General features: G+C 38.3%; 1 protein-coding gene across 2 annotated transcripts; it reads left to right on the forward strand.

Annotated features, from left to right (window-relative positions):
• Positions 1-278: 278 nt before the first annotated feature.
• On the forward strand, positions 279-10,890 carry si:dkey-202g17.3 (4F2 cell-surface antigen heavy chain). Of its 2 annotated transcripts, none has more exons than XM_051679369.1 (10): positions 279-413; positions 1,713-2,097; positions 4,681-4,845; positions 6,267-6,361; positions 6,586-6,663; positions 6,832-6,887; positions 7,007-7,202; positions 7,333-7,440; positions 7,521-7,556; positions 9,615-10,890. In XM_051679369.1, the coding sequence occupies exons 2-10, from the start codon at positions 1,722-1,724 to the stop codon at positions 9,990-9,992; spliced, it is 1,488 nt and encodes a 495-aa protein (XP_051535329.1). In that variant the 5' UTR covers positions 279-413; positions 1,713-1,721; the 3' UTR covers positions 9,993-10,890. The 2 variants fall into 2 exon arrangements, with proteins under 2 accessions (XP_051535329.1, XP_051535330.1); XM_051679370.1 differs by lacking the exon at positions 279-413 and adding an exon at positions 544-565.
• Positions 10,891-12,860: the final 1,970 nt, after the last annotated feature.

Here is a 12,860-nt window from a genome sequence, read left to right on the forward strand (position 1 = left end):
ATTACTTCGACACTCTGTTTTACGAAGAGGCAACACACACACACACACACACACACACACACACTTACACAAACAAAGGTTAATTACAAGGTTCTGCTATGTTACTTGGCCAAAAGCCAATGTACCACAAGCTCTGTTGAATGTGTTAGTGAAGTGTTATGGGTCATGGCACCTCTATACTAATTGCTTGAACCCTATATTTGGTGTTCCTGACATACCTTTACTTTAGAAGAGTGTTAAAACCAGAAGTTCAAGGATACAGGAGCATTTGGAGCTCACAGAAGGTCAGTTGAACCTGTTCTTCATTTGCATTGACTAAACAAATGGAGTGTTTGTAATGGCAATAAACTGAAAACTGAAACAAAAGCAACCATCACAATCAGAGATCTTTCACTTTAAGACGTTCCTAACAGGTAAGGTGCAATTTATGAACTAGAATGAGGCTTTCTACTGCAATTTTAAGTAAAAAGGTCCTGCCTGTTGTGACTAGCAGTATACTGCTGGGAAGACTTTTCTACTGCAAATGAATAGGCTTGAATTTGTCACACTTACTTTCCTGTTACAGGTACAGTAAGTACTGTAATTACAACTAATACTAGGAACCACTTGAACTTGGGATTTGAACTATTTTAACTAGTATAGTTTGTAACAATTATATATTGTTTTGTTGTTTATATTTCAGCTGACTAGATTAACTTTAAAATCTTTAAAAGTATCATTTAAATGGAAAGTTCAACCAAAAATTAAAATTCTCTCATCATTTACTCACCCTCATGCCATCCCAGATGTGCTTGACTTTATTTCTGCTGCAGAACACAAGCTATTTTTTTTAGAAGAATATCTCAACTCTGTAGGTCCATACAATGGAAGTGAATGGTTACCAAAACATTGAAGCTCCAAAAAGCACATAAAGGCAACATAAAAGTAATCCATACGACTCCAGTGGTTAAATCCATGTCTTCAGAAGCAATCCAGTCGGTTTTGGGTGAGATCAGACCAAAATATAACACCTTTTTCACTGTACATCTTGCTATTGCAAGGCACAATCTAGGCACAATCATTATTTCAAGCTTGATTACACCTCTAAATGCTCGACGCATGCACAGAGTGCTAGATGGCACTAGAAAGTGTAAGCGAGCTTCAAATCATGATCGCCAAGGAGACTACTGATGTTTTAGTGAAAAAGGAGTTATATTTTGGTCTGTTCTCACCCAAAACAATTAGATCGCTTCAGAAGACGTTGATTAAACTTTTGCCGTCGTACGGATTACTTTTATGCTGCCTTTATGTGTTTTTTGGAGCTTTAAAGTTTTGGTCACCATTCACTTGCATTGTATGGACCTACAGAGCTGAAACATTCTTCTAAAAATCTTCATTTGTGTTCTGCAGAAGAAAGGAAGTCATACACATCTGGGATGGCATGAGGGTGGGTAAATGATTAGAGAATTTTCATTTTTGGGTGAACTATTTCTTTAAGGCAAGTGGTTAGTCTGTGCCCAAATGAATGGAACAACTTAACTGTGTAACATCAAATCAAATGTAACTAAAAACAAAAAACTACTGTGACAGTATTGATGTAATTTTATAGGCAAAAGACATAATTGTTCAGAATTGAGAATCTAGTTTGGGTTTGCCATGGAAAAGACATCTGAACAATATTTATCATGTATGATTTGATATGATCTCCTCTCCATGGCTCCTCAAATGTCCAGTGACATCAGATGCCACTACAAGCTGAAGGTGATCCAGGCTATGGCAGCACAACACCTGGAGGACGATTCACCTTTCTGGACGGGTCAGAGACTGTTCCTCTCCTTATCCCTGAACCAGAGGTCCACCAGTACATCTGGAAGCCCTTGAGCAAAGAGGAGCTGGAGAAGTGCGCAGGTGGACCAGGATGGAAGAAGTTTCGCTCTCGTCTAGTTCTGGTCTTTTGGATCGGTTGGCTGATTATGCTCGGCACTGCAATCGCAATAATCATTCAGACCCCACGGGCTGTGTATCCTTCACTGCACTGGTGGCAGAGGGATGTGTTTTTTCGCCTGCAGCCGGCACTCTTCATGGATGTAGACAGTACAGAGACCAGCAGTATCAGCCGTAAGTAAGGCAGAATAAACAAAAACAGAATTGACAGAAGTATCAATAATAGCAATAGATACACTTTTGTGACACATTAGCCTACTTTTTTAAGGCAGAATGTTTTATTTATTTATTTATTTTTTGCTGAGAAGTTTTAGATGTGGAAGCCAGATAACTAATAATAAAAATAAATAAATAAAAGTTATTCCTTTCGAATTTGAATGCCACCCAAACTCCTTTCATGGACTAGAGATGAACATACATCATTTCACTTGAAGTTCAATAAAACCACATCGGCACACCAAATACGTCTTTATTGCTTGACATGTTGCTAGAATCTTTTTTTAATATGCCATAGTTCTCATATAAGTGCTTGATTTTGTATTATTAATTATGCAATGCTATATTGATTTTTAATAGTACAAAATTATATAAAGCTTTTCATTTAAATTAATTTAAAAGCATTTATTTTAAAAATTAAGGGTTTAACTTAAACAATTATTAAGTCTGTATATTCTTGTTGTGGACTTATACAAGTTTACTTACGCATCAAGATATCAGCTGTTTTATATTTTAATCACATTCAGAATTTGTTTCCAGCAGTCCCCTCTCGTTTTTCTTGCTGTGTAAATGTCTTTCATTTCTTCATAATTGTACAGTGATCCCTTGTGCTGTGTAAATCATGAGTTTTAATTCTTTATGATTTCAAAGTGATCTCTTGTGCAGTGTAAATGTGTTGCAATTTATCCTATGTTTATAACAATCTCTTGCTGTGCTATTTAATTATTTTTAAATTCTTCATATTTTCATTATGATCAGCCTTCAGCGGAGAAGTTGATCCCATGGACTTGCTCCATGTTTCACATGATTGGCTGTTTGCTGCAAACGTCACTCATTCATGTGCACGTTCACGTGAACTATTCTTTTTAAAATTATTTCCTCCCCTTTTCTCCCCAATTTTGAATGCCCAATTCCCACTACTTAGTAGGTCCTCGTGGTGGCGCGGTTACTCACCTCAATCCGGATGGCAGAGGACAAGTCTCAGTTGCCTCCGCTTCTGAGACCGTCAATCCATGCATCTTATCACGTGGCTCGTTGTGCATGACACCACAGAGACTCACAGCATGTGGAGGCTCATGCTACTCTCCACGATCCACGCACAACTTACCACGCGCCCCATTGAGAGCAAGAACCACTAATCGTGACCACGACGATGTTACCTCATGTGACTCTACCCTCCCTAGCGACCGGGCCAATTTGGTTGCTTGGGTGACCTGGCTGGAGTCACTCAGCACACCCTGGATTCAAACTCGCGACTCCAGGTGTGGTAGTCAGCGTCAATACTCGCTGAGCTACCCAGGCCCCTCGTGAACTATTCTTAAATGCAGGATCAAACTCTTGATTTGACAGAAAGGATTATATTGAGCATTTTGCTACCATTTAAACTGGGTTGGAATGGTTTTGTATTTGTCAACTCGAAACCAATCCTGTAACTCTGAATCCTGTAAGAATCTTGTAACAAATTCTGTAAGTTTGTTCAACCAACTTCATGGTACAGGCCCCCCATCTGCTTTTGACTGAACAAACAGATTCAACTCACGGCATTGGTTGAATCAGTGTTGTTGTGTCGTGCTGGATTAGTCCGCTCAGAACAAACAGAGGAATTTTAGTAGCGTCACAGAGACACCGTGTTCACGGTTTTCTTGAAAATAACCTAGTAACACACTTCAGCTTTAACCTAGCATGAAAAATAATATGTTTTAAATGCATCAAATGTCTGTATTTCACACAAAAGTCACTGTTAGTGAAAAACAAGATTTAATTATTAACTAATTGCATTTTTTATGTAATTTCAAAAGACTTTCACGCCCTATTTTGTTTTATTTTATTTACTTTCACATCACCTCTACTGCTCTCTAAACAGTCTGTTTACCCATCTTTAATCATGACTGAAATTACACCCACATGTCAAAGTCAAAGTCAATGTTGGGTTTATGAAGTGTGTCCAGAAACCACAGTGCAGGACATTTAACACAGTTGTGACAAATGCTTAACACAGTGTCCACACAGATGACAGTTTTATTGCTCTGCACTGTAAAAAAAAAAAAAAAAAAACTTGTTTCAACCTAAAAAACAAAGGAAGTGTTTTCACTTGTCAACTTAAGAGGGAAAGTTGTTCAAACAGAACATAAAGTTGACATAAATCAATATAACTTGTTAAATGAGCTTAATGTCTTTTTAAGTAAACCTGACTTACTTAGTTCAATCAACTTCGTTTTAATTCACTGTTGACTATAAGTAAGCCATTTGTAGATTATTTTTTTCCCAAAAATGTAAACACCGTGGCTCTGTGTGACAATCAAAACGTTGCTCTGTTTGTTTGAGCAGCCCGTTTAGTCTGTCATTGCAATATCGACTCGACCAATGGTGTAAGTGTGGGGTGGGACTATCTGTTTGTACAACCAATAGAAGATGGGGGGAGTTTTCTGTAATCTGTTTATTATGTTATTATTTTTGCAATTCCGTTTGGTGATGCTAGTGCTGCAGAAATAGCTAATTCCATTACTAAAGCCGGTATTATGGTGTATGTCTCACATTCAGAGGTGTCTAAGCAGCTGCCGTATCTGAAGTCATTGGGGGTTGGAGCTGTGATCCTTGAGGGGTTGTTCCCACATGACGATTCCCTATTAAACCTGACAGAGATTGACCAACAGCTGGGCACTCTTCCACAATTCAAGCGGCTTATTATAGAAAGCCATAAAGCAGGTAGATTGACAGGGTGAATTATCTTTACTACTGCACTTGCTCTTGTATTTGGTATTTCTGGCATTCACCATCTTGTAACCATTACATGTTTTGAATAAATACAGCATCTCACTGCTTTGGGTCATGATTGTGCTACGCTTAAAAGTCACTAGATGATGTGGTTGAGCCATATTTTATCAGCCTAGAATGTCATCAACAGTGGCCTCCCAAAAAGCATTTGGATACTTAGAAGTGTTCGAATGTCATTGGCTAACAAAATATCAAACCAAGTTGCATCTGCAAACAAATAATGATGCTAGTCCATACTTCACTTTTCTGAGGCATTTCTGCAATTACACTACTTTTAATCAACTGTTATCAAGGTGATTTTTAGTGTATGTTTGAAATCAGGTGTCTTTGAACAGTAACCACAGGTGTAGTTCAGCACATTAACTATGGACATGTTCCACAAACATTTAACAACTAGAAAGTGTCCAAATACTTTTTAGCTTAATTTTGAGAAGCATATCTATTGTTTTATCATTTAAAACCTTACAAACGTATTTTTGTGAAATGGTTTAATTGACCAATACTTTCTCTACCATAAATGCCACTTGGTTAATTGTCCAATTTAGTTTTTAAATCTACAATTAAGTATCTATTTTAGTAGTAATCGTTTAACTTATCGATTTTAGACCATTTATAGGCCATGTTAAAGGGATAGTTCACCCAAAAATGTAAATTCTCTCATCATTTACTCACCCTCATGCCATCCCACATGTGTATGACTTTCTGTGCTCCACTGAACACAAACGAAGATTATTAGATTATTACGAATAAAATATCAGCACTGTTGGTCCATTCAATGCAAGTGAATGGTGACTAAAACTTTGAATCTCCAAAAAGGACATAAAGTCAGCATAAAAGTAATCCATACAACTCCAGTGTTTAAATTCATGTCTTCAGAAGCGATATGATTAGTGTGGGTGAGAAACCACGTATTTAAGTCAATATTTCAGTTATTATAAATTCTCCTCCCTGCCCAGAAGGTGACGATGTGCATAAAGAATGCGAATCACCAAAAAGAAAAGAATAAGAATGTGAAAGTTAAAGTGGTCAAAAAAATACTTAAATATTGATCTGTTAATCTATCGTTTCGCTTATGTAGACATGGATTTAACCGCTGTAGTCAAATGGATTACTTTTATGCTGCCTTTATATGCTTTTTGAACCTTCAAAGTTTTGGTCACCATTCACTTGCATTGTATGGACCAACAGAGCTGAGATATTCTAAAAAAAATCTTTGTTTGTGTTCTGCATAAGAAAGAAAGTCACACATCTGGGATGGCATGAGGGTTAGTAAATGATGAGAGAATTGTCATTTTTGGGTGAACTATGCTTTTAATTATAAGTAAATTTAAGACATTCCTGCTTTGGTTCAGGTGTAAAAATAATGTTGGACCTTTGTGCATTGGACCTGTCTGAGCAGCAGAATAATGACACTGAGCTTTGGTCCCATACATCAGGGCACATGCAGGTAATGTATGTTCACTCTCTCAACATTATGTAAAACAAGAAGGTACACTTGACAAAAAAAAAAAAGGTACCATTTGATACCATCACTGTACCATAGTACAGTACTTTTTAGTACACTATAGTACTTTTTGTACTTTTTTCCAGTGCAATATAATTGGGTTATGTCATAATTCTGCCCACCTTTGGTTTATTATTGCTTATGTGATAACATATCTCTCTCTCCAGGACTCACTGAGGTACTGGCTGGAGCAAGGTGTTTCAGGGTTTGCAATCTGTGACACAGACGCTGTCTTCACTGCAAAGGTAAAACCGTCTGAAAACAGACTGATGTGTTCTGGTTGTGTGGAAAAAGTGTGTAGGCGTTCGGATTTGAGAAATGATGTGGAGAAGGTTGTATATTTTATTGACATCTTTGTTTGGAGCGAGTGCCCAGTACCGGGGTAAAAATGGATGTGTATTTATGGTTTGCAGACACTAATGGAGTGGAGTGTGCTGATGCAAGAGTTCAGTTCACAGGATGATGAAAGGTATTGCCACATGAACAGAAAGTGGCATACTTTATGTCTATTAATAAATAAATGTGCTTTAAGTAAGCCATGGTTACATTAATTTTTATTGTATTTTTTTATTATTATTATTTTTAAAGAATTTTGATGGTGTGGCAAACAGGGAATACTCTTCCAGTGCTCAACACATCCAACCATGTTGTTAACGGCTCACTGGTGGAGCTGGTTACAAAGTCACTGATTCCTCCGTCACACCATCCATTGTCGGTCCCTGAAGTGGCTGAAGCCATGGAGGCCAGTCTACAGATTGCACAGGGAGACTGGCCGAGCTGGACTGTGAGTGGGCATTTCTTAGAACTGACCATACCAATTTATTAAAGAGCAGAAGACTCTTGTAATCTTGTAACACAGGCGAACATGCTATGTGCTGTGCATGCCATGTGTCATATGTTTGCACCAATCACAGGTGGGTGGAGGTGTGCCATGGGAGCTGCAGAGAGCCATTCTCATCCTAATGATGACTCTACCTGGAACACCCATAATAAAATATGGAGATGAGGTCAATCCAATTCAGGTGAGATGGGGAAACCCTCTCCGACTTGCCAATGTTGTGGTCACAATTTGAAGTAACAATGTATTATCTGTTGTGTTTAGGATAGTACTTTGAACACATCAGCAGCAAACCAGCAGGTGAGTTTTGTTACTTTTACACAGAACCTGAAAGGGACAGTTCACCCAAATTAAAATTCTGTCATCGTTTACTCACCTTCGTGCCATTCCAAACCAATTTGACTTTCTTTTTTTATGTGGAACACAAAAGGAGATGTTTTAAAGAATGTTATGATCCCTGAATTCCATACAATGGCAGTTGGTAGTGACTAATTTTAAAGGTTAAAAAAGCACTAAAAGTATCATAAAAGTAGTCACTGCAATTTGTGCGTCAAATTCCAAGGCATACAATTTGGTGAGAAAAACTAAATGTAACTTTGTAAATGTAAATGTGTAAATTAAATGTGACTTATTTCACAGTGAATATCTTGACCACTGTCATAGTTCTCCTGTGCGTGTTCATAAGTGCAAAAGAGAAGCTCTTTCAAAATGGCTTGTGTCATGCAAGAACTGACACTTTTCACATTAGAACTTGTGCTGTTCATGTGAAAGCGTGTGCTGTTCATACGACAACTTGTGCTGTTCATACGACAACTTGTGCTGTTTACTTGAGAACCTGTGATGCTCACGTGAGGACTTGTGCTGTTCTTGGGAAAACTTGAGCTGTTCATGCGACAGTTAGTAGTGGTCACGCGACATCTTACGCTGTTCATGCACAAACCTGTGCTGTTCACACAAGAAATTGCGCTGTTCATGTGACAACCTGTGCTGTTCACACTACAACTTCTTCTGTTCTTGTGAAAACTTGTGCTTTTCACGCCATGTGGGAACTTGTGCTGTTCACGTGGCAACTTGTATTGTTCACGTGACAACCTGTGCTGTTCGTGTGAGAACTTGTGCTGTTCACTTGAGAACCTGTGATGCTCACGTGAGGACTGGTGCTGTTCACTTGAGGACTTGTGCTGTTCTTGGGAAAACTTGAGCTGTTCATGCAACAATTAGTGATGGTCACGTGACATGCTGTTCATGCACAAACTTGTGCTGTTCATGTACAAACATGTGCTGTTTATGTGAGAACTTGTGCTGTTCACACAAGAAATTGCAATGTTCATGTGACAACCTGTGCAGTTCACGCTACAACTTCTGCTGTTCTTGTGAAAACTTGTGCTTTTCACGCCATGTGAGAACTTGTGCTGTTCATGTGGCATCTTGTACTGTTCACGTGACAACCCGTGCTGTTCGTGTGAGAACTTGTGCTGTTCACTTCACAACCTGTGCTGTTCACGTGACAACCTGTGCTGTTCGTGTGAGAACTTGTGCTGTTCACTTGACAACCTGTGCTGTTCACATGACAACCTGTGCTGTTCGTGTGAGAACTTGTGCTATTCATGCCATGTGAAAACTTGTGCTGTTCATGCGGCAACTTGCTCTGTTCACGTGTCAACTTGCGCTGTTCACGCAACAGCTTCCTTTGTTCATGTAACGACTTGGGCTGTTCATCTGAGAACTGCTGTTCATGCGTGAACAGAGCAAGTTCATGTGACAACTTGTGCTGTTCATGTGATAACTTGTACTGGTCATGTAAGAACTTGTGCTGTTCATAAGACATCCTTTGCTTTTCACTTGACAGTTTGCACTGTTCATGTGAGAACTTGTGCTGTTCACATGAGAACTTGTGCTATTTACAGTACATGAGAACTTGCGCTGTTTCGCTTTTGCAAGGTTTAAATGCGAGACATTGTGAACAATCTTCTCTCATGCACTTATGAACATGTACAGTACAGGAGATCTGTGGTGAAAGTAAAGATTTTCATTGTAAAATAGCAAACATTTTGTGTTATTTCTCACCAAAATCGACTGTATGCCTTCAGAATACTTGGAATATTAGTCTGACTATGATATTACACTTTTGTGTGCTTTTTTTTACACTTTGGTGTCCTATAAACTGCCATTATACAGAAATTAGGGATCACAACAATATTTAAAAATAGTTCCTTTTGTGCTTCAGAGAAGAAAGAAAGTCATATGGGTTTGGAACGACATGAGTAAATAATGACAAAATTTTCATTTTTTGGGTGAACTTTTCCATGAAGTATTCATTTTCATTCACACGTTTGTCTTTATTTGAATTAATTTTAGGGTCTGGGTCAGCTGAAGCAACCTCTAGCTCTCTTCCGCTCTCTGAGTCAGTCACGTGCTCGTGAAGAGGCTCTGCATTTTGGCAGTTTCTCATTCCTCACCTTCAATGCCACCACGTCCTCATCCACCCCGAATTCCACAGCCACACCTCCTTTAGCTTTTCTGCGCTCATGGGGTTGCATTCACTTCCTGGTGTTGTTTAATTTGGGTTTTGAACCTCACACTCTGGACCCTGATTGGGCTCCCAGTCTACCTAAAGGTGGTGTGTTCGTAACCAGCTCGGGTCTTGACCGACAAGGCCCTGTGTCTCTTCGGTCAATCAAATTACAGCCACACGAGGCCATTGTCATAAAACTGTTTGAGTCAGACAGCTTCTGAGTTGTTACCGTAAAAGGTTTGTGTTTCTTTTTGAAGGCCTAACATATCCCATGAGTAGGCCGAGACACAATCTGCTAACCTTTTTAACATTTTCTGAGCTGATTTTTGGAGAAATATGGTAAAAATGTGTTAAACTGAGCTACTGTAAGAACAGGGGAGACTGCATGCAATTGTACGTTTCTTTAATCACACTCTCAAGTTAAACTGATGACATTTATTAAGCAAATGCTATCAGTAACGTTCTCTCTCTGCTTGATAAAAGGAAGCATGGTCATTTTGTTTTGAAAGAAGTGTTCATCAAAAACTGCATTTTTTATGCCTTTGAATTCAAACGTATCTATTTTATGTCTAGGTTGTTGGTTAAAAGTTAACATGAATGACAGATACTTACACTTTAGTTAACAGCTAGCATACTAGATTTTTCATAGCAGTGAGGTCTGGGGAAATTCTAACACTGGTAATGAGATAAAAATTTTAGGACTTTTGAATCTTTAAAATATGTAATGAGCATTATTATTATTACATTAAATTACCAAGATGAAGACCTGTCTTGATAACCCATTTCAAATAATTAAAAAGAAGGTCCCATTTAGACTTGCTTTAAATGATTCCTGACAACTAAATTTGTACCAAATAAAAGCACCAACTATTCAGTACTTTTTCTAAGCTTTAAAGTAATTATATTGTTACTGTGGTTTTTGCTCTTTTGATTTAATAATTTTTTCCCCCAAGAGGTACAATTACCTCCAGCCACAGGGAATTTTGCAGGCGCAGATTCCATGTCAGCCTCCCAATGACATGAAGATGGGATAGAGGGTTTTAGATTAAGTACAGTAAAATATGTGTGCTGTATATCTCAAAAACTAATTAAATGTAACTAAATAAATAAATATTTGCAATGGGACTGGAGTGCATTTTGTTTATTCCTAAATAGGATTAAGAAAACCAATACAGGAGAGTCACGTGACACCATGCGAGGATTGGATGTGTGAATGGCGAGCTCTGCGCACTTTGCTAGTTTTAACACTTTTAATGACATAAACCGGTGAGATTCGATACACTCTGTTCCACAACTGTTCTAGGAGGACAATATGTCAAAGAATTCAAAATCCTTGGGCTCTGGAGTCATTAAAAGACACTTACGTGCTCAAGCTGACACCCCCGATAAGGCCCCAAGCCAGGGAGTCAATTCGGTCAGAGACATGAGGGAAATGCGGCAAGAGATATTGAACATGTCAGCAATGCTGATGAAGGTCATTGCTGACTTGGAGGATCTTGCTGTGATATGTCAATTGATCACTGCGATGGAGATGAAATTCTCTGAGGTGGTTACAAGAGTAAGTTACACCCCGTTATCTCGCAATTGCACACGGTATGGCAAAAGTGTCCAGAGTGTTTAATTCGGACATTTATTTAAATGTTGCTTCGAGCATATGGCTGAACCCAAAATTATGTTTTAATAAGTCCAGTTCTGCTGGACAGAGTGGATTGTGAGGGAGGTTAATATGCTTGGTGACCCATATGAGAGTGGAGTGTTGAGATCCTTTGAAAAGTTTACAACAATAGAATAAGTTGACAGTGCTTTAAATACCTAGTCCTAGAGCAATCTTAACCCTCAGTTTTACATATTATGCTCTAATGATGGAATGTGCTTGACATAAAAATAGCTCTCATACCACAAGAGGTATTTTTGATCAACTAATTATAATAAAATATTAGAGAAAATTTGAGTGAATCATTATCATGTATCATTTAATATTGCTCATACAAGTAATATTAAAAAAGAGTTATAAAAATTCATGTTTACAGTTTTGTTGTTTCAAACAAGAAAAAGTAATTGCAGAATGTACGGTAAAAAAGACAATAAGGGGAATGTCACAGCTTTCTGCACTTAAAGAAACCAATATAAGCAGTCATTGCAGATGCAAGCTCTTGCATGTCTAGTGTATGTTGTGTATTAAGCACTCAGTGAATGGGAAGAGATCAGTTTAAATGATCCCTTTACACACATTCTGCCATATCTATTTCAGACTAAACATCAATCCAGATTTACCCTGTAAATCAATAGTACTTTCAAATGAAAGTGGGTTTCCAGGCATGGCTCAGTCCATCATTCACAGTTTTTATTGACTTAATTCAAGTCCTTTAACAAACTGTTTTGTTCACTGAAATGCACATTTGTATCCAATATTTGAAATAGGCTAAAACATATGCGTGTGTATATATAGGCACAAGCCCAGGATGGTAACCACAACATTACATTATATTATTAAAATGTGAGTCTCAAAGAATCTGTGAATTCGGCAACGGTAGGTCGAAAGTTCTGCTGCTGAAATCGGTCTGTGCTTACTGAAATTCGAACCACTATCCTGAGTGCCCAAAGCTGGAAGTGTTGTTGAATGTATGGGCAGGTGTGAGCTCCAGATTCTGGGTGAAATGTCCACAGAGTGGCACCAAAAGCGAGTAGTATTTTTAATTGGAAATGATGTCATATAGTCAACAGGAATACATATTTTATTGACTCTATCCCCAAACTCAAACCCTGAAAATTCAACCTCTGAATTGCCTGACCAAGTTGAAGTGATCGCGATTATACTTCCTGGTTCCTACAGGACAAGAAACCAAATCACAGAGGTTGCTTGTGCAAAGCACTCCCAGTAGATCTAGAGTAGTGATGGGTCATTCATGAACGATTCGTTCATTTTGAACGAATCTTTTATGTGACTCAGAAGAATGAGTAGTCTCAGAGAGTGATTCGTTCATTTTGTGTTGGCCACGCATGTGCATTGCGCAACCTCCGTTCATTACGTGAAAAGAAATGATTAGTTCACCTTTCAACCCTTTTGGTCTGAGTCATTCGTTCTTTTG

The sequence above is a fragment of the Myxocyprinus asiaticus genome, chromosome 39 (assembly GCF_019703515.2).
Source record: "Myxocyprinus asiaticus isolate MX2 ecotype Aquarium Trade chromosome 39, UBuf_Myxa_2, whole genome shotgun sequence".
NCBI classification, from domain to species: Eukaryota; Metazoa; Chordata; class Actinopteri; order Cypriniformes; family Catostomidae; genus Myxocyprinus; species Myxocyprinus asiaticus.

What these genes read in the sequence shown, in the direction of transcription:
- si:dkey-202g17.3 (XM_051679369.1), top strand. Translation starts at nt 1,722, where the DNA reads ATGCCACTACAAGCTGAAGGTGATCCAGGCTATGGCAGCACAACACCT. An exon ending in ACGCTGTCTTCACTGCAAAG is followed by an intron (nt 6,664 to 6,831) that starts GTAAAACCGTCT and finishes TATGGTTTGCAG; the next exon opens with ACACTAATGGAGTGGAGTGT. An exon ending in GAGACTGGCCGAGCTGGACT is followed by an intron (nt 7,203 to 7,332) that starts GTGAGTGGGCAT and finishes CACCAATCACAG; the next exon opens with GTGGGTGGAGGTGTGCCATG.